Source organism: Leptonychotes weddellii, chromosome 11, assembly GCF_054177405.1.
Source record: "Leptonychotes weddellii isolate Sample4059 chromosome 11, ASM5417740v2, whole genome shotgun sequence".
In the NCBI taxonomy this organism is placed as follows: domain Eukaryota; kingdom Metazoa; phylum Chordata; class Mammalia; order Carnivora; family Phocidae; genus Leptonychotes; species Leptonychotes weddellii.
In genome coordinates this window covers 4,551,934-4,571,457 of record NC_138379.1, presented here as the reverse complement: position 1 = coordinate 4,571,457, position 19,524 = coordinate 4,551,934, and the positions used below count along the sequence as shown (strand labels likewise).

The 19,524-nt window shown below is 54.4% G+C and overlaps 2 protein-coding genes across 5 annotated transcripts; one reads left to right on the top strand and one right to left on the bottom strand.

Moving 5' to 3' along the window:
- Positions 1–987: 987 nt before the first annotated feature.
- Positions 988–5,907, bottom strand: TMEM134 (transmembrane protein 134). 3 transcript variants are annotated; one of them, XM_006743609.3, is made up of 7 exons: positions 5,647–5,905; positions 4,774–4,838; positions 4,190–4,279; positions 3,961–4,037; positions 1,682–1,726; positions 1,417–1,470; positions 988–1,343 (listed from the first exon to the last, which is right to left on the bottom strand). In XM_006743609.3, the coding sequence occupies exons 1-7, from the start codon at positions 5,818–5,820 to the stop codon at positions 1,261–1,263; spliced, it is 588 nt and encodes a 195-aa protein (XP_006743672.1). In that variant the 5' UTR covers positions 5,821–5,905; the 3' UTR covers positions 988–1,260. The 3 variants fall into 3 exon arrangements, with proteins under 3 accessions (XP_006743672.1, XP_030895327.1, XP_006743674.1); XM_031039467.2 differs by lacking the exon at positions 4,774–4,838 and having other exon boundaries at positions 5,647–5,907; XM_006743611.3 differs by lacking the exon at positions 1,682–1,726 and having other exon boundaries at positions 5,647–5,906.
- Positions 5,908–13,411: 7,504 nt separating this feature from the next.
- AIP (AHR interacting HSP90 co-chaperone) lies at positions 13,412–19,130 on the top strand. Of its 2 annotated transcripts, none has more exons than XM_081797673.1 (6): positions 13,412–13,645; positions 16,585–16,764; positions 17,569–17,757; positions 18,173–18,349; positions 18,448–18,581; positions 18,815–19,130. In XM_081797673.1, the coding sequence occupies exons 1-6, from the start codon at positions 13,547–13,549 to the stop codon at positions 18,885–18,887; spliced, it is 852 nt and encodes a 283-aa protein (XP_081653799.1). In that variant the 5' UTR covers positions 13,412–13,546; the 3' UTR covers positions 18,888–19,130. The 2 variants fall into 2 exon arrangements, with proteins under 2 accessions (XP_081653799.1, XP_081653798.1); XM_081797672.1 differs by having other exon boundaries at positions 18,448–18,589.
- Positions 19,131–19,524: the final 394 nt, after the last annotated feature.

The following is a 19,524-nucleotide window of genomic DNA, read 5'->3' as shown; positions in this document are numbered from 1 at the left end:
CAGTGGGGGCCAGGCCGCATCTCTTCTCAACTGCACTCATGGTGTACTGTAAACATCTAAGTATATGAACAGGATCTACCTCAGCCCATAGTCCTTCAGCCAGCCCCTTGGGTGGTCAGCTGGCGACACCCGTGCTCTGTATCCTCTCCTCTCCCTCCCCCACCCAGGTGTCAGGGAAACCTTGGGTTATGTTCCTAACTCTGCCCTTACGTGAATCAGTCTCTCTGGACCTTGGTTTCGTCATCTGTAAAATAGGGCAAAGGTGGTAATTACCAGAAATCACCTGTGTTAAGTGCTTAGCACAGGACCTGCTGCCTTCTAAGAGCTTGATAAATGGTAGCTATTAGGATTATAGATTTCAGGGTTCTCGAAGATTCTATTTCCTGGCTCTCAAGATTCTGAGATGCTTGGGTTTTCCCAAAGTCTGAGATGGTGTGTTTCCAATGTTCTGTGGTTCTAAGAGTCTTCGATCACTGAGGTTCTGTGATATGGGCCCTGTTTCCCATTAGTCTTTGCCCCTACTTCTCCCAATCCCAGGACTTGGGAAGTAGGCCAGTGGGCGGAGAGGGCTGGGCTGCAGCCTCGTCATGGCCCACATTCAGAGCTGGCTGTGGCAGCCCAGGGCCCCAGAGCCAGGCTGCAACCAGGATACCAGCCTCCAGGCCCCAGGCCTGCGTCATCTGAGTGCCCTTGGCCAGGGCCTCCAGGTAGAGAATGGGCAGGGCCAACTCTGCTAAGGGCTGAGGGAGATGGGAGGCTGGAAGGACCTCCAAAAGGCTTGCAGGACAGAGTCCCAAGCCCAGCTCTGCCCCAAAAGCGCAGGAGCAAGTCTTAGGAGCATCAGGACTGTCACAGGTACAATGAGAAAATGGGTGGTCCTGGAGCCCCTCAGCTCCATCAGCCCTTTCCTCAGTTTTTGCGGGAGGGGGGCTATGGCCAGGTTGGTGGGCTGGGCAGGGCTGGTGGGAAAGAAAGATCAGTGGTCTCTTCTGGAATGAAGTACATTCTTTTATTAGCACAAAACACCACCAACCCAGCAGCCCCAGGGCCCGAGAATAAGTTAAGGCACAGAACAGGCCAGGGGCGACTTTTCCAGGCCCGGGTATTGGGCAAACTTCCTGAGCAAACTTCCGAGGGGGTTGGGGGCTCCCGGGTCCCGGAGTTCTTCCCTGGAGATGAGGGAACCAGAGCGGGGCGGACCCGAGGAACGCCCCCTGGGGCCGCTTGGAGACGAGGCTGGTTCCCGGCCGCCCGCGCGGCTCACTTCTCGAAGTAGGGCAGGTAAAAGAACTGGAAGCCCCGGTGGCCCTTGACCGCGCAGTAGATGAAGATCACGTGGTAGACTGCGGGGCGGGGCCGGTCAGCGCCGAGGCCCCGCCCCGCCCCGCCCCGCCCCGCCCCGAAGCCCTTTCGCACCTCCGGGAACCAACAACAGGAAGCCGGGCACGAAGAAGATGGCGCTGGAGACACCTGCAGGAGGAGGGGCCGAGTCAAGGATGGGGGGCACGGGGCGGGGCTCAGGGGTCCCTGCCTGGGCTAGTCTCACTGTCCCCGGTAGAAGGGACCGTTTCCTGCTAGGAGGGTGGAAGCAAACTTCCGAGGAGGCTGGGGGCTCGCGGGTCCCCGAGTTCTTCCCTTGAGGGGACCCCCGCTGCCAGCGGAGGTAGGAGGGGACGCTCACCTGGCGAGGGGGCCACCTCCAGTCCCACGGCGATCAGGATCAGCACTGCACACAGATGGAGCCGCGAGGGTGAGGGCCGGAGGAGGGGGCAGGCGCTGGGGGCAGGGCGGGGACCTCCACCCACAACCCCCAGCAAGGCTTAGGCCCTAGGAAGAGTCCCCCACCTGAGCTGAAGGTTCCCTAGCCAGAGACCCTTCCTGGGAAGCTCAGCAAGCTCTGTGTTTTCAGAGCAGGGCACCCGGCAGGCCCTGGGAAATATCCGAAACCAGATTTGTCTCTGCTCCTTGATGTGGCCTTTCAGTCAATCAACAAATATTTACAGAACACCTGCTGTGTGCCTGGTACTGAGAATCCCACAGGGAAAGGCAAATGAGGTCCCTGCTCTCTAGTGGCACAACCAGCAAGAACCTCCAAGCTACAACCCCAGTGATCAGGCGGTGGAAAGGCCAGATCAGGCAGCATGGGAGCCTGGGGCATCAGGGAGGGGCTTCTTGGAGGCAGTGGCGACGAAACTGAGCAGGGGTAGCAGTACCCAGAGCAGGTAACATTTAGTTACCACTTAGCAGGTGCTGCCAGGCACCGGGCTGAGCTTGTTACCTGCACTGCTTTATTATCAATGTGACTGAATGAAACAGGTATGATCATCCCCATTTCACAGAAGATGAAACTGAGGCACAGAGAGCTGCATTCAGAAGGAGGAGGTGATCTGACTCGAGGCTTTGCTGTGGGCATCATGTGGGCAGAAAAGGAGAGGAGTGCTCCAGACAGAGGGAGCAGCATGGCAAAGGCCCAGCGTCTGGAGGGAACTTGGGGCTTTCTAGGAGCTTCCAACTTTTGGCAAGAGTGGAGAGGCAAGAGCCCAGGCTTGAGGTGTTTGGCAGGGCCTGGAGACCCGGTGAGGGATGCGGACTTTGGCTGAGGACAGCGAGTGTTGGGGAAGTCATGGCTGGATCAACTTTTCAGACCCAGAGAGAGTCCTGGGTCCCCAGTTACAAGATGGGATTGGGGGGAGGTGGGGGACCCGGGCTCTGCAGCAAGGGGGGCCATATAGCACAGAGGCTTGAGGGGCCACCATGGACTGCTATGGGATTTGTGCCCTGCACAGAGCACCTCAAAAAGGGTACGGATTGGGGCTGATACACTACCTGCCACCTTGGCTTAGGGCTGGGGGCCCTGCCCACTCAGAGGAGGCGTCTTTTTCTAATTCCTCCAAAGGCCTTTTATAGGTCTACGGCCGCCTCCAGGCCTGGTACTGTCCTTGATGTGGGTTTAAATCCCAGCTCAGCTACTTCCCAGCTGAGGTCTGAGCAAGTCCCTTTACCTGCCCGAGGCTCTGTCCTTACTTCTGAACCAGAATGGTAATAATGCTTGGCCTCACGGGTACTGAGAGAATGAAAGGGGGTAAGGCAGGTGGCCAGTGTGACCAGTGCCCAGCTTGCAGTGACTGCTGGACAAACAATGGCTCCTTTCCCCCACGCACCCCTGCACACAGACACCCAGAGCTGAGGCAAGGCTGCTGCTCAGCTTTCTGGCCAGGGGTCTCTGATCATCCCGGAGCAGGGAGAGCAGCTGCCACAGCCGGGCTGTCCTTATGGGTCCCTCTTGATCCCAACCCTGTCCTTTCTGGAGATCCTGAGGCCTCAGCCCCATAGAGTGAGTCCAAAAACATCTGGCTGCGAGATCTGCCTGCTCTGGGCTTCACTTTCCCCATCTGGGCAATGGATGTGCACAGCGCGGGGCGGGGAGAGGTCCTCACCTGCGCTCAGACTCCAGAGAAGGGGAAATGACAGGTGCTCTGGGGGTAGGGCTGGCAGGGATATCTCTGAGCACCTGTCCCTACACAGGTTCTGGGTCATGGCCCTGCCTCCCTCTTGCTGTGTGACCTCCGTAAGGCAGGAAAATAAGCCTCCCCTGCACCTGGCTCAAAGTAGACACAGAATAAATGGTGGAGCTGTTACTCTTCTGCTCCCTGATGGATTACATGGGCTTAGGGAAAAAAAAAAAAAAAAGAAGAAGAAGAAAGAAGAAAGAAAAGTTTGGAGCACCGAACCAAGTTCCATTTTCAATTACGTGTAATTTCCTGGCTGTGTGACCAGGAGACTGGGCCCACTCCTCCCAAGGCCTCAGTTTCTTCACCTGTAAAATGGGCGTGGGGTGATGGCAGCCAGCTGCCTGCTCAGGATGCAGGGAGGCTCAGTGTGCCAAGGGGGATGCTGAGCTGGCACAAAGGGACACCGGACCCCTCCTGGGGGTAGGCAGGGGACCCTCAGGGCACTCACCCAGCCCCAGCAGCAGGAGCAGGAAGGAGGCCAGCACTACCCGGCGGTTCTTCTGGATCAAAGGGTGTTGAGTCCAGCTGGGTGGCGGGACAGCAGGATGGGTGTGAGAGGTGACAGGAGCCAAACTCCCTCCTGTTACCCTTCCCCACCCAGAGGACTGAGGGAGAAAGCCCAGGCCGCCTGTTCTGGGGCACAGAGCACAGGGGGCTTAAGCAGGGCAGGGTCTCACCTGCAGCAGGCATGGTAGGAGCGCTGGGTGCTATTGCTGATGGTGCTGAAGGACCACTGGGAGCTGCGGATGGACGTTCGGCTGGAATCCCTGCAGGCCAGGTGGGCCCAGTGAGAGGCAGAGGAAGCAAGGAAGGGGGGGTCATGATGACGTGGTGGGGGATGGTGCAGGGACTAGGGCTGGGTGTTCCTGCGGGATGAGGGCACTGAGAGGGGACAGGGTGACAAGGAATTCAAGGGCTGGGGGGTCTCTGCAGGACTGAGGGTGGAGAAAGGCTGAGGATTCAAGCTAGGGATTCCTGCAGGACAGGTGACCTGTGCGGAGGTAGGGGCCAGACCAGGCTGGGGGGTTTCTTCAGGATAAAGAGCCTGGTAGGGGTGGGTGGGTGTGCCTGGCACTGGGGTAGGGTGACGCTGCAGGACAGGGGAACCCATGAGGGGAGTGGGGATCAGGCTAGGAATCCTTGTAGGACAGGATGTGAAAGAGCTGACTGTTGTGAGGTGGAAGACTGGCCAGGGACCTGGGGGACAGGAGCCAGAAGCATAGGGCTAGAGGTACAGGATGGGTCCCCACCTGGCCCTGACCTGTTGCTGACTCCCCCATCCGGCTCCGGAGAGGCCTGGGCTCCGTCCTCATCGTTCTCCAGGTTCTATTCCAGAACACAGGGCTCAGAGGGGTTATTGGGCCCAGGCCCTTCCTACTCCCCTCTCAGGGAGAGGAGGAGAGCAAGCCCACACAGCTGTTTGCCTGGCCGCCTGACAGCTGCTCACCTGGCCCTCCACCCTCCCGCAAAACAGGTTTGATGATTCACAGAAACCGAAACCCAGGTAGGAGGTGGGTGCTGGGGGCTTCGGGGGTTAGGGGGTGGCAGGAACCACAGGGGCCGGTTGAGGGCTCCTCGCATGGGTCTCAGGGCCAGGAGTTCTCCCAAGTTTGGGAGTCAGGGTGGACCTTTCGGAATGGCATTTCAGGGGCCCAGTATGGAGGTTCTGGATTTGGGGTACCAAGGAAGGGCAGAAGCCCATGGTTTCCAGGTTTGGGGCACAGGAATCTGGTACACGTCTCCAAAAAAAAAGAATCCTAGAGTTGGTGGAAGTCCTCTAGGGAGAATGGAGATTTCTAGTTTAGTGGGAGGTCTGGATCAGGTACAGAGAGCTCTCCAGCCCAGGGGGATGGGGTGGGGGGTGGGGGTTAGGTCGGTACCCAGGATGGGTGGGGACGCCGGGTGGGATTTCCAATTGGGGCTAAGAGACTTGCTCCCGGGTTCCGGTTCTGGGCTCTCCAGTGGTGGCTGGGGACCAAAATCAGAGCTGAGAGGGTCTGGGCAGGGCCCCGGATCAGTGGCCACGTAGGCTGGGGCCTCTAGACAGATTTTCCCTTGAGTTGGGGTTCTCCAGGGTCCGGCCTGGGGTCCCGCCCGGACTCGGGCTGGGGTTGAGGTGGGCCGGGCCGTTCACCTGGTAGCGCAGCCGGGACTGCTTGTCCTCGTCGGCCACCTCGAACCGGGCCCGGCGCTCGAAGTGCAGCGGCCCGAAGCGGGCGACCCCGCTGAATTCGGGCCCCGGGCCCGCGTCCTCCAAGGACAGCTCGAAGGCGTCATCGATGCTGAACTGGGGCCGGGTGGCGCTCATGGCCCCGGCCCGCTCAGGCGCCCCTCGCCGCCGCCATCCGTGCCCGCCTGCCCCTAGCGCCGCGGTCCCGCCCCCGCACGCAGGCCCCGCCCCGGGCCGTAGTCTTGGGAGAGCGACTGTCCGGCGTCCCGGCCGAGGCCCCGCCCTCACGTAACGGCCCCGCCCCTGCTCGCCCGCAGCAGGCCCGAGCTGCCGAGCGCCGAGCGGACCAGTGGGCGGGGCCTCCTTTGGGGACTACACAGGAGCCGCGGCGCCTCCCAGCGGCAGCCTTCGTGAGCCACAGCGGGATTGCCTAGGCAATTCCCGGGTCTGTGTCAGGGGCTTGGAGGGGTAGCTAGGGCGCCAGCCTCCCAGGCCCGAGATGGGGCCTTCCGCATCCCAGCCCGCGCCTCGAGTGCCAAGGAGACTCCTGGGACCAGACTGTGTCCCCACCCTGACTCACCGCTGATCTGCACGGTGTGGGTATTCTCACCACCGCGGATGTGGAAACTGAGGCTCAGAAAGCTTATGTGGCTTCTACTCCTCCAACCCAGTGTCTACTCAGCAGCCAAAGTGATCTTTTAAAATATATCTGATCTTTTTCTCTGTGTGTTATTTTTTTAAAAGATTTATTTATTTATTAGAGAGAGCGTGAGGGAGAGAGCAGGGAGAGGGGCAGAGGGAGAGAGAGAGAGAGAGAATCCACAAGCAGATGCCCCTGAGCGAGGAGTCCCAGGTTGCCTGATCCCAGGACCCCGGGATCATGACCTGAGCAGAAACCAAGAATTGGCCACCTAAGGACTGAGCCACCCAGGTGCCCCTCTCTGTGTGTTATTCTTAAGTAAAAAAAAAAAAAAAATTTAATTAAAAAAATTTTAAGTATGAGGCTAAGTCACTCTGTATAAAACCGTCCCTTGGTTTTCCATTGTGGTTGGAATTATATCTGAGCTCTTTTTGACTAAGGCCCACAAAGCTGTGAATGCTCTGGTCCTTGTCTACTTATCCAATCTCATCAAGCCTCCTCTGCCCCTCTTTCACCCACTCTGCAACACAGGCCAAACTATTCTCACCTTAGGACCTTTGCACATGCTGTTCTCTATACCTGGAAAGCACTTAACCTTGCTCTTTCACAACTGGGTCTTTATCATCTGTGTCCCTGTTCAAATGTCACCTTTCACGGGTGCCATCCCTGACTATGCAATCTAAAGTCAGTTTCACATTACACAGCACTTACCTGAACTTCACTTATTTTACACGGTTTTATTCTCCACTGTGTCCACAGTGCATAGAACAGTGTTTGGCACTGAGTAGAGGCTTCTTAAATATTTGTGGATGAAATGAATGAACGAATGCTTTGCCAAAATCCCAAATGCTTACGGGTGGTAGAATTGGGGACCCAAGCTCACCTAGCTCCCGGGGTGCTCATCCTGTACCCACCACGCTTCATTGTATGACCTCACAGACAGAGTCGAATCAGTCCTGCTTTTCAGTTTATGACACATCACCACTAAGAACCGGGGCTGTCAGTGTGTGCAGTCAGCTTCCCTGCACCCTGCCCGGTTCTCTACTACACGTGGCTTGGCTCCTATGTGGATGTTTGCAATCTGCAAACATGGTGTCGTGTATAAAACTCATTCTGTTGTTTACATTTTTGCATTTTTTACACTCAACACTCATGGTTTCCATATGCGTCTCATTCGTTGCTTCTACCAGTCGCATATAGCGTACCATGTTGAGCATTCAGCAAGCACGTTTATTACCCGCCACACCCTTCAGCGATGCACACTTAGCTGGGCCTTGATGCCCCTGTCACATCAGTGCCAGGAACACCTTCATGCTACCTCCTTATGGGTGGTGGGAGAATTCTTGAAGTAGGACTGCCAGGCTATAGGTACATGCACCCTTGACTTCACAAAGCACCCAAGATGCTCTCCCGGGTGGCTGGATGAACTGTCACACTCACCATGAGGGTTCCGGTTTTGTCTTAGCACTTGGTATTCCAGCTTTCAAATGCTTACTAATCTGATGAATCTAAAGTGGTTCCTAATTTCCATCTGGGTCCTCTGACAACTGGGGAATTTGAATAGCTCTTCATGGACTTGGCAGTCGTGGTGGTTCCCTCTTCTGCGAACTGTCTGTTCATATCCTTTGTCTATTTTTTTCTGTTGGGCTTCTAGCCTTCTTTCTGCTGATCTGCACGTCTCTACGTGGCTAAGTACCCATGCCTTGGAGATGTGCAGATCTCTTCCCTGGCTCTGTCTCCTTACTTTGTCTAAACTTCCCTTAGTTAACAATGCTCGGAGTCCTGCGGTGCAGTGCAGGCTGAGGCCCACGTCACTCCTGGGCATTCTCGGTGAGTGCTGCTTTGGCTTCTGCTGGGCCCCAACCAGCGGATGATGGGGGCTCTCAGTACCAGCGCTGCCCAGGAGTGGCTACTGGGATGGGCCTCTACCTCCTCTCCCATGCCCAGCACTCTTCCTCTTTGACCTGCAGGGGGTGCCCCAAGAACTCTCCCTGGGCTCACCTGAGAAACCTGCTGCAGAGGATTCCTGAGGAGTTCAAAGACTTTCTGCTACGGGACCACCCAGCGTGCTTGAAGTCCTGCCTGTTTTGCCAGCTTCTGCTTTCTTTCTCATTGCCACATATGCCTTCTCCAAATGAGGCTTCTCCAAATGAGGCTGCAAGGGGATCCGCACCCCCTTCTACTCAGTTCACACCATGACAACTCGAATTCCGGCTCTCTCCACATTTCTATTTGAGGCCTTCTCTGCAGCCGGTGGTTTCAAAGGACAAGGACCTAAGACTTTCCATGAACATCTAACCCTTCTGTGTGTCTCTGCTTCCTACTTTCTCATTCGTATGTTTCTGCTTTTTGTGTTGCAGAGCTCCTCCTACAAGTATGAGAAGGAAAGAAAAGAAAGAAAAAGAAGAGAGAAAGAGAAATAACCGCTGGCCCAGGGTGGAGATGCCCACAGGGCAGTTTCCTGTTGGACCCAGTGTGAGGAAAACCGCTCAGAAGCCATGTCTTCGGGAGCTTTTGAAACACACCAGTGGCAGCACACGGGAGGAAGGCACTGGCAGGAGGCACATCGAACCCTCACCTTCTAAGGACATGTCACTGGAGGATGGACAGAGGGCTGTGGGCGAGGTTATCGGGAAGCGGTGCCCAATACCTCCCTGTGTGCCCGAGTTCCATCGCGAGCAGGACCAGACCAGAAACTGCATAGACTTCCAAGAAACATGGTCTGTTTGGCATGTTCATGAGTCATTTGACCCACAGTACACATGTGACTGAACCCTTGACTTGTGATTTTCTACAGCATATCACTAATCGGTGAAAGGAAGAGTGGGATTTTTCAGGCCACTTTTAAACTCAAAATTATGCCTCTTTAACATTCGTTAAAAATGATATCACGTTTTCTTTCTTTTTTTTTTAAAGTTTTTTTTTTTTTTAAGATTTTATTCATTTATTTGACAGAGAGACACAGAGAGAGACGGAACACAAGCAGGGGGAGTGGGAGAGGGAGAAGCAGGCTTCCCGCTGAGCAGGGAGCCCGATGTGGGACTCGATCCCAGAACCCTGGGATCATGACCTGGGCCGAAGGCAGCCGCTTAACCAACTGAGCCACCCAGGCATCCCTAAAGAGTTTATTTTTAAGTAATCTCTATACCCAATGTGAGGGTCGGATTTGCCACCCTGAGATCAAGGGGTCCCATGCTCTATCAACTGAGCCAGCCAGGCGCCCCTGTAAGAGGTTTAAACTTACTTTTCCTCAAGGGTCAGCCCTGGTATGACTTTCAGTCAGAAATGGGTTAAACTGCAATGTGTTTTGTTTCTGTCTTGAACGGGTCAGCCCAGAAGAGATTTTTTTTTTTAACACTCCTTATTTAATCTCGTTCCAAACCTTAGTCTTCTGTTTTTCTTTAAATTTTATTTTTATTTATTTTCATTTTCTTAAAGATTTTATTTATTTATTTGAGAGAGAGAAAGAGAGAAAGGGAGAGAACACAAGCAGGGGAAGGGGCAGAGGGAGAGGGAGAAGCAGACTCCCCGCTGAGCAGGGAGCCCGATGCGGGGCTCCATCCCGGGACCCTGGGATCATGACCTGAGCCGAAGGCAGACTCAACTGACTGAGCTACCCAGGTGCCCAGTCTTCTATGTTTTTACAGGACACCTGACATAAGTCCCCTTACCTTGAGTCCTGGTATCTCCAACCTGATCTGGAAGTGTGCTTCCTGAGAGAGAATTTCACCCTTCCTAATAGTTTCCTCATCTTTCTGGGCTTTTTCTCTGTCGAAGCCAAGGGGCAGCTGGACATGACACATCTGTTGTGTAAATCTAGGATCTCTTCGTGGTATAGTACTTGGTATTCCTTAGCTTCCTCTAAATTCATACTCAAGGCCAACTCAAAAAACAAACAAAAACCTGGGAACACACATGGAAAATGGAAACTGTTTCTGTTTGGTTTCCTCTTTTTGTCTGTTTTGCTCACAAGTCACGTTGGTCTGATTGTTGGCAGTATTGCCTGAGTGGTGTGTCTGGTCCAAATAAAGGTAGCTGCTGAACACTGCCTGGTTTGTTTTGTGGAAGTGGGGCTAGAGGGCCCAGGATTCTCTCACAAGGAATTAGACATACACTTCAAAGGCAAAGAGGTAGATCAAACCATTTGAAAGCAAAAATTTATTGTGTTTCCTTCCAAAGTTTTGTGAATTTACAAGAAAGAAAGAAAGAAAAAGAAAGGATCAGAGTTTACAGACTGCTCAGTTCAGGCTAAGAAGGCAAAAGGGGAGAGCATGTGGCCACTGGGTCCACCAGCAGACACACACTAACATTTGAAACAAACTCCCCCAGATTTGTTTACTGCTTTCAGAGACGCTGCATTTCTTTACACACCATCTCTCACCATATACTTGGGTCATTAGTCAAATCACTGGAATGTGACAGAGGTATTTTGGGTTTGGTTTGGTTTTGTTTGCCCCTGCTATAAAATGAAAATTTCAGTTTGTTTCTGAAAAATAAATTGGTCAATAAATTCATTTTGTTTTGCTTCTACTTTACACACGAAGATTCATTGAAAGAAAAAAAAAAAAAGATCCTCAGTTTTATAGGTTCAAGTCCATCAGGTTTGTGCTCTTTGAGTTTTGTTTGAAGTGTTTCCTCACCCCAAGATCACAAAGATATTCTCCAACATCATATTCTCCAGGCCTGATAGTTTTACGATACAGAAAAGTGTTGCAACAAGGTAGTTCACTGACTCTGGAGCCAAACTGCCCTGGAATTCGTCTTCTTACTAGTGCTGGGATTTTGGAGGGTCAGGGTGAAGGTGAAAAATTTAAGGGGCCATCAAAAGACCAAGCAAGATCAATAATACTTTAATGTACTATTTTTAAAAATAAAATTTAAGGCAAAAATACATGATGAACAAAATATCAAAATTTTATTTTATTTATTATTATTTTTAAAAGATTTCATTTATGTATTTATTGGAGAGGGGAACTTGGATGGTTCAGTTGGTTAAGTGTCTGACTCTTGGTTTTGGCTCAGGTCGTGATCTCAGGTTCCTGGCATGGAGCCCTGTGTCGGCTCCCTGCTCAGCAGGGAGTCTGTTTCTTCGTCTCCCTCTGTTCTTCCCCCTTGCTTGTGCTCTGTCTCTCTCTCTCTCTCAAATAAATAAATAAATCTTTAAAAATTTAATTTTTAATTGTCAGAAAATACACATAAAATTTACTATCTTAAACTTTTTTTTTTTTTTTAAGATTTTATTTATTTGCGAGAGAGAGAGAATGAGAGAGAGCATGAGAGGGAGGAGGGTCAGAGGGAGAAGCAGACTCCCTGCTGAGCAGGGAGCCCGACGCGGGACTCCATCCCAGGACTCCAGGATCATGACCTGAGCCGAAGGCAGTCGCCCAACCAACTGAGCCACCCAGGCGCCCTTAAACTTTTTTTTTTTAAAGATTTTATTTATTTATTTATTTGACAGAGAGAGAGAGAGACAGCAAGAGAGGGAACACAAGCAGGGGGAGTGGGAGAGGGAGAAGCAGGCTTCCTGGCTGAGCATTGGGCTGACCAGGGAGCCCGATGCGGGGCTCGATCCCAGGACCCTGGGATCATGACTTGAGCCAAAGGCAGACGCTTAACGACTGAGCCACCCAGGTGCCCCTTACTATCTTAAACATTTTTAAGTGCACAGTTCAGTAGTGTTAAGTATCTTCACATTGTTATACAACCAATCTCTAGGACTTTTTCATATTGTAAAACTGAAATGCTATACTCATTAAACAACAAATCTTCATTTGCCTCTCCCCCACCAACCACCATTCAACTTTGCCTCTATGAATTTGACTACTCTAGGTACCTCATATAAATGGAATTACATAGTACTTGTCTTTTTGTGAGTGACATTCACTTAGCATTATTGATGCATTTTTGTGCACTCTAGTGGTTTCAGCTAGCTTAATAGTTCATTTAGTATTTTTCATATCTCTGAGTATCAGTAAAACGGGCCTACACCTTTCTTGTCTTTTGGTATACTTATCTGGTGCGGGAATCAAGATTAAGCTAGCCTCATAAAATATATTGGTCAGCTTTCCTCTTTTTCCATTTTCTGGAACAATTTGTATAAGATACAGGCTTCAAAACTGCTTCAAAATTTGGCAGAGCTTGGCTGTGAAACTTCCGGTGTTGGTATAAAGCGAAAGCAAAAACCAACCAAACAAAGCACATTTCCCTCTCACCTCTGAGGTCCCACCTCTCTCAGGGGACTTCTTGTGGGCAATGAACCAGTGTGAATGTCTGAAGCACTTAGCACCTGGGTCAGAGGGGAGGGACAATAACCCTTCCCACTTAGGAGGGTAGGACGAAGACACCACACAGTCTCAAGACATTCCCCTTCCTGGGGTAGGAATCCTTTAAATTGGGTGAAGGCTCTCACCACTATTGTTCACAGCTAGTTTCCAGAGGCCAAGAAAAACCTTGTTTTAGTCCCCAAAGTACCTCACTTCTATCAGTCATGTATTTCCTAATATTTATTATGCACCTACTATGTGTCTGACACTGTGGAGTCAGGGGACTACTCTCAACCACTCCTGACCCCATCAGGGGCTCTCTCGGTCCCTTCTTGGTAGATTACTGTACTCACAGGAATACTGAAACTCTCCTTCCCCTGCCTCTTACTCCTGGTTTTATTTTTTATTTTTCACTTATTTGGGGTGCTTTTTTTTTTTTTTTAAGAGAAAAATCCAGGACGCAAACGTCACTGTTGCGCTACATACGTAAAAAGAAAATTAAAGGCCAGCAAGGGATACACAATAACAGTAGCTTCAGGGAGCGGCGTTACGGATGGAGTCCCCCGCACTCTCCGAGCCCTGTAATGCTGTCACAGTACTACCACTTTAAACGGGCTGGGTGGGGGCACACAACCACGCGGGAGCGCCGGTCCAAATCCATTCAAGGACACGATTGCTGGGGACGCCCCGCCCACTCCCGCCCGGCAGACCCTGGCCCCGCCTCTCCGACAGGTCCCGGGGCCTACCCGGCCAGACCCGCCCCTGGCGAGACGCGCGCGCTCGGCCGCTGCGCAGAGAACCAATCACAGTCCGTCTCTACGTTTAGTCCCTTTTTGGCGTCTGCCCTCAGCCAAAATGGCGCCATCTCGGAAGTTGCCGAAGCTCTAGAAGTTGCCGAAGCAGGTCCGGAAGCTGCCGAAGGAGTCCGGAAGTTACCGAAAGAGAGCACCGGGGAAGAAGGATGGCGGATATCATCGCAAGACTCCGGGAGGACGGGATACAAAAGCGTGTGATACAGGAGGGCCGAGGAGAGCTCCCTGACTTTCAGGATGGAACCAAGGTTCGTGCGTAGCCCCCTCCCCTGAACCCTTCTGCGGCGCGGTGCGCATGCGAGGCGGGAGGAGGCCTTAGGCGAGAGGTTGCGCATGCCCAGATAGCAGCGGTCGGTGACCCTACTGCTCACGTGCCGAGCTCGACGCTGGTTGGTCTGGTTTTAAGTAGGGGGTGAATTTGGATATGTCTGCCTCGCCCCGTGGCTTGGCCGTGTGGCCGCATTGGTCGGGGAGCCAGTCAGTCATCCTAAGAAGGTTGCAGGGGTTTGGCTTCAGTCCTTGAGCGGACCGGGCGCTGGAGGAGACCCGGAGCAGGAGACCTGGGACCTGGGAGGTGCCCCGGGACTGAGGAGGAGGCCCTGGGCCTCCGGGTTGCAAGGTTCCAGTTCTTTCATAGATGGGAGGGCCTTCTGAAAACACTTAGACCAGCTCCCATTGTTTAGATGGGAAACATGAGGCCCCGGAGCACACAAACCTATTGAATATGTCCAGAGGTCAGGTCTGTCAGACTGGAACTCTTCGGCAGAGTTTTTTAGGACTGCTAGGTGATGTTGCTCAGGACAGATAAGGGCTAGGAAATTAAAGAGCCTACTACCTTCCTCCTTTGTATATCCATGCCTCTCCAGGCCCCTCCCCCTATGTCTCCAGGCTTCCCTGCTTCTGCTCATGCAGTTCCCTCCTCCTGGAGGGCCTTTCCTGGTTGCCACTTGTCTGTAGAGTCAGGAACTTCTCAGGGGCAGCCCCTGGGCCCAGCAGAGCAGTCATAAAGAACATGCATATTGAATGAATGACCAAAGATCCTGGCCTAGACTGGGACACCGAAAGTGAGAGTGGCTGTGAATGAACACATTGTCCTCCAGCCGCACTAGGCCCAGGTTGGGCAGGTAAAGATCCTAGGCTGGCCCAGTGTGAGTGCCCTGAGAGCGAGGGAAGCTGCATCGTCCTGGTGATCAGTTATATTAAGAGGGCTCCTTCCAGAGTGGAGAGAGGAGGTGTGGGTGTGGTTGCATACCCCGATGGGCTGGGGGGGTTGATGGCCTTGAAGAAGGCCCTGGCAAGGGAGATCCTGGATGGAACAGACACCAGAAGGAGAGACATTGTAAAGATAGTGAAGATATGTGAACAGTGGCACCAAAAAACAGGACAGGCAATACCCAGTAACAATCCCCAGCGTAGGGCGCCTGGGTGGCTCAGTTGGTTAAACGACTGCCTTCGGCTCAGGTCATGATCCTGGAGTCCCGGGATCGAGTCCCGCATCGGGCTCCCTGCTCGGCGGGGAGTCTGCTTCTCCCTCTGACCCTCCTCCCTCTCATGCTCTCTCTCATTCTCTCTGTCTCAAATAAATAAATAAAATCTTAAAAAAAAACAAAACAAAACAAAAAAAACCCCTGCTCTCTCATGGCAGGAACAGGTGTTAAAAAAAAAACAAAAAAAAAAAACAAAAAAAAAACAATCCCCAGCGTAGACTGAGTGCTCACAGTGAGCCCTGTGCTAAATACCACACAGGTTTATTTCTTTTCATTCCCACAACGTGGGATGGATACTATGAGTGCTTCCAGTGTACTGACTTGGAAACGGAGTTCAGGGGTGCGGCTTGGTGTGGTGGGCAAGAACGTGGGCTTCTCTACCTATATCCTGCCAAGGCTTCAGTCTTCAGATCTCTTCTCTCTGCACTCACCCGCAGATGATCTCCCCAGGCTCATCCCTAAAAAGCCCTCCATGCCTGGACTACTCCCACAGGTGTATTTCTGGCTACGCCTCTTCCTTAAACCTGATATCCAGCTCCCAACTCACCGTTGCCACTTGGATGGCTGGTTGGCAACTCAAACTTAACCTGCTGCACCCAGTCTTTCCCCATCTCAGTGAAGGGCACCTTCGGCCTTCTGGTTGCTCAGGCCAAAACCCTCCCAGTCTCCATGGCCCCTCCTGTTCGCTCACATCTTGAGAATGCACCCAGGATCTGACCACTTCTCATGGTTTCTCCCGTTACCACTCTGGTCCAGGCCTCTGTTGTCTGCCCTGACCTACTGCACTCACCGCCTAACTCACCTTCCTGCATCTGCCACCCCCCACCCCCCGGCATTCTATTCTCTCATCTTGGCAGCTGTGGAACCCAAGTCAGATCCTGTCCCTCCTCCGTGTGGAGCCGCCCAGAGTAAAAACACGACGTCCTCACCACATCCTCCAGGCCCTGCAGGATCTGTCCCCTTGACTCCGGTGACCCCACAGTGCACCCCTCCCCTCATTCACTCTGCTTCTGCCACACTGGCCTTGATGCTTCTTGAACACACCACACGATCGACCTGCTGTTCTTTTGGCCTAGAAGGTTCACACAAGTGTCCTACCCCAGCATCTGGTCTGGCGTGCTTTCTCTCTTCCTCTCTTCAGATCTCTGCTTAAATGTTGCCTTCTCAGACAGTGCCCGCCTCCCGTGTATAAATCCGCCCAGTCTTCCTCTGCTGCATTTTGTTTTCTGATCTGTAGCCCTTTTTTTTTAAAGATTTTATTTATTTATTTGACAGAGACAACAGTGAGAGAGGGAACACAAGCAGGAGGAGTGGGAGAGGGAGAAGCAGGCTTCCCGCTGATCAGAGAGCCCGATGCGGGGCTCGATCCCAGGACCCTGGGATCATGACCTGAGCCGAAGGCAGACGCTTAATGACTGAGCCACCCAGGCGCCCCTGAACAAATAAAAAAAAAATCTTTAAAAAAAAAAAAAAATTTTTTTGAAAGAACATTTGGTGCCAGAGTGCTTGGGATCCCATCCCAGCCTGTCCACCCCCAAACCGTGTGACTTAGTTTCTTCCCCTGGTGGTGGGGTAGAGGTCAGGTAGTGACCCTTGGGCGAGTCCTGTACCCCGTGCTATATGCAGGCTGGGAGCTGGGCTTGTCCTTGGGGGCCTGGTGAGGGCTTGCGCCCTTGCCTTATCCCACATGTGGCCTGCAGGCCACGTTCCACTATCGGACTCTGCACAGCAACAAGGAGGGCGCCGTGCTGGACGACAGCCGGGTGCGTGGCAAGCCCATGGAGCTCATCATTGGCAAGAAGTTCAAGCTGCCTGTGTGGGAGACCATCGTGTGCACCATGCGTGAGGGGGAGATCGCCCAGTTCTGCTGTGATGTCAAGGTACCTGGCATCCCGCACCTGCCTGTAGTGTCTGTCCTGCCGTTCCCTATTCCCCATCCCAGGGCCTGTGCCCTAGCTAGGCCACCGCCAACTCCCTCCAGGGCGCCACAACAATAGGACACTGGGGTCCTGGCCTCTTCTGCCTTCTCCTCTTCATTAGCCAGACTGCCCCCATATAGGTAGTAAGGGCAGTGAGCAGAGCTGGTTGTACTGGGGTGGGGGTTAGTCTGGGTCCCACCATCTCAGCAGCTGTTCCTAGTGAAAGGTCAAAGGCTAGGTCCTCTATGCCTGGAGGTCTCAGCCAAGGGCTTTGAGTTTCTATCTTGGGCCCAGACCTGAGACAGGCCCTGAATGAGGTGGGGCTGGGGCAGGAGAGAAGGAAGAGACGTTGAGAACAGAATGTGGAGGGAGGGACCCCAGTACAGTGAGAAGTCCAGCTTGTGGGCTACACCTCCGGGAGGAGGAAGAGGCAAGAGTCTCACTGAGCTTGTAAGCGCAGGGGAGATGGGTTGACAGTGAGAGTGTGTGTTTGTGTTGGGCGTGGGAGGGGTGCTTGGTTTGGTGGCCAGGGAGTGTGGCAGGAGCTGGGGACTTTGCCAGAACAGAAGGCTGGGACGCCAGAGGACTCCTGAGGGAGAAGCCCTCCTGCGTTTTAACGGACTGGGGCCTGAGCCAGTTGCTGCCCCATCTGGGCTTCAGTGTCCTTTCTCAGATGGTGATGGGGCCAGGGGCTGGGCCTCTTGGGCCTGGTGACCAGGCAGCCCATGCTGACAGAGCCCCTGGTGCCCACCCGCCTTTCTGCAGCATGTGGTCCTGTATCCGCTGGTGGCCAAGAGTTTGCGCAACATCGCAGCGGGCAAGGACCCTCTGGAGGGCCAGCGGCACTGCTGTGGTATAGCCCAGATGCACGAGCACAGTTCCCTGGGCCATGCCGACCTGGACGCCCTGCAGCAGAACCCCCAGCCTCTCATCTTCGACATTGAGATGCTTAAGGTGAGGGGCCGCCAAGCCCCAGGGGCCTCACGGCAGGAACTGGCCCTGCCTCCCTGCCCGGGGCTGTGGGCTCGGTGGATGGACTGTTGGGGGGGTCGGGACAGGGCGGGTACAAGAACGCCTGGTGGGACCCCAGCAGTCCCCCTGGGTCTCCCCCTGCCTGGGAAGTGGGGAGCCCACTGCCTCCAGAAGTCTCCGTGAGGGTGGGGCTTTTCACCGTCTTGTTCATGGCTCTGTTCCTGGAAGCTGGGCAGGTAGGAGGTGCGACTTCAACGGTTGTCGAGTGGTCAGTGAGTGAACAAGTGGTTCTGCTCCTGGCGTCCGAGGCCCAGAGGCCAGGCAGGCCTGCCGCGGAGAAGCCGTGGTCCCCCCCACCCCCGGGCCTCACCCCCTGACGCGGCCCGTGCTCTGGCAGGTGGAGAACCCCGGCACGTACCAGCAGGACCCCTGGGCCATGACAGACGAGGAGAAGGCCAAGGCAGTGCCGGTCATCCACCAGGAGGGCAACAGGCTGTACCGTGAGGGCCACGTGAAGGAGGCCGCCGCCAAGTACTACGACGCCATCGCCTGCCTCAAGAACCTGCAGATGAAGGTGCGGCCCCAGGGGCTGTGGGTGGGGGCGGTGAGGTGGGGAGCCAAGGGACCCGGCTCTCAGCACCTTCTGCCCTCGCCCTGCGCCCGTGCCCCCAGGAGCAGCCCGGTTCCCCTGACTGGATCCAGCTGGATCAGCAGATCACCCCGCTGCTGCTCAATTACTGCCAGTGCAAGCTGGTGGCACAGGAGTACTACGAAGTGCTGGACCACTGCTCCTCCATCCTCAACAAGTACGACGGTGAGCACGGGCCCCAGCGCACGTCCCCCGCCCAGGCAGGGCCGTGCGCTCTGCGCTGCCAGTGACGGGGTTCGGCAGGGTGTGGTTGGCATCCTCGGGTTGGGAGGGCTCTGACCCAGGAGGGGACCACGGTGCCAGAAAGTCAGGCCGGGCGGCTGGCTTGTCCTGCCCCCCACCCCGACCCTCATGCCTTTGCACGCCTGCTGCCCGCTGGTGCCCCTGCAGACAATGTCAAGGCCTACTTCAAGCGGGGCAAGGCGCACGCGGCCGTGTGGAACGCCCAGGAGGCCCAGGCTGACTTTGCCAAGGTGCTGGAGCTGGACCCCGCCCTGGCGCCCATCGTGAGCCGTGAGCTGCGGGCCCTGGAGGCACGGATCCGGCAGAAGGAGGAAGAGGACAAGGCTCGCTTCCGGGGCATCTTCTCCCACTGATAGGGCCCTGCCCACCCTGTCTGCCCTGCCTCGCCCACTGCTGCCGCCGCCAGGACCCCTGCCCCCGCTACGTCCCGCCTCTCTGTATATAAAGGCCGTATTTATCTCTCCCTGGGCCTGCCGAGCTGATCCATTGGGGGAGCCAGGGTTATCACCTCGAATTTCTGGTACTTGGGAGGTTTTGGGAGGCAAAGGTTTGGGGTTCTAATCCCAGCTTCCCATTTACCAGCTCCAAGACCTCTCTGGGCCTCAGTGTGCCCAACAGAGGTGAGGAGGAGGATCTCTGTCACAAAGGAAGTGTTTTTTTTGCTGGCCAGGGCCGAGGTGCCTGGGGGTCTTCAGTCTTCAGGGGGAGACAAAGGCACAGCCAGGAGGGCCTGAGTGAGATGGGCCCCCCAGTGTAGCTCTCCCCTCCAGCCTCTGGTCCCGTGGTCTTATGGCCCTAGGCCCCTGCGAACTGAAGGGCTGACCCAGGTGGGGAGGGTGCGGTGGGGTGGGATGACT

Coding starts and splice junctions, on each gene's coding strand:
- TMEM134 (XM_006743609.3), bottom strand. CDS start 5,820: ATGAGCGCCACCCGGCCCCAGTTCAGCATCGATGACGCCTTCGAGCTG. Junction 4,280..4,773: donor GATGGGGGAGTCAGCAACAG/GTCAGGGCCAGG, acceptor CCTGGCCTGCAG/GGATTCCAGCCGAACGTCCA. Junction 1,727..3,960: donor GCTCCTGCTGCTGGGGCTGG/GTGAGTGCCCTG, acceptor ATCTGTGTGCAG/TGCTGATCCTGATCGCCGTG.
- AIP (XM_081797672.1), top strand. CDS start 13,547: ATGGCGGATATCATCGCAAGACTCCGGGAGGACGGGATACAAAAGCGT. Junction 17,758..18,172: donor TCGACATTGAGATGCTTAAG/GTGAGGGGCCGC, acceptor GTGCTCTGGCAG/GTGGAGAACCCCGGCACGTA. Junction 18,350..18,447: donor TCAAGAACCTGCAGATGAAG/GTGCGGCCCCAG, acceptor CCGTGCCCCCAG/GAGCAGCCCGGTTCCCCTGA.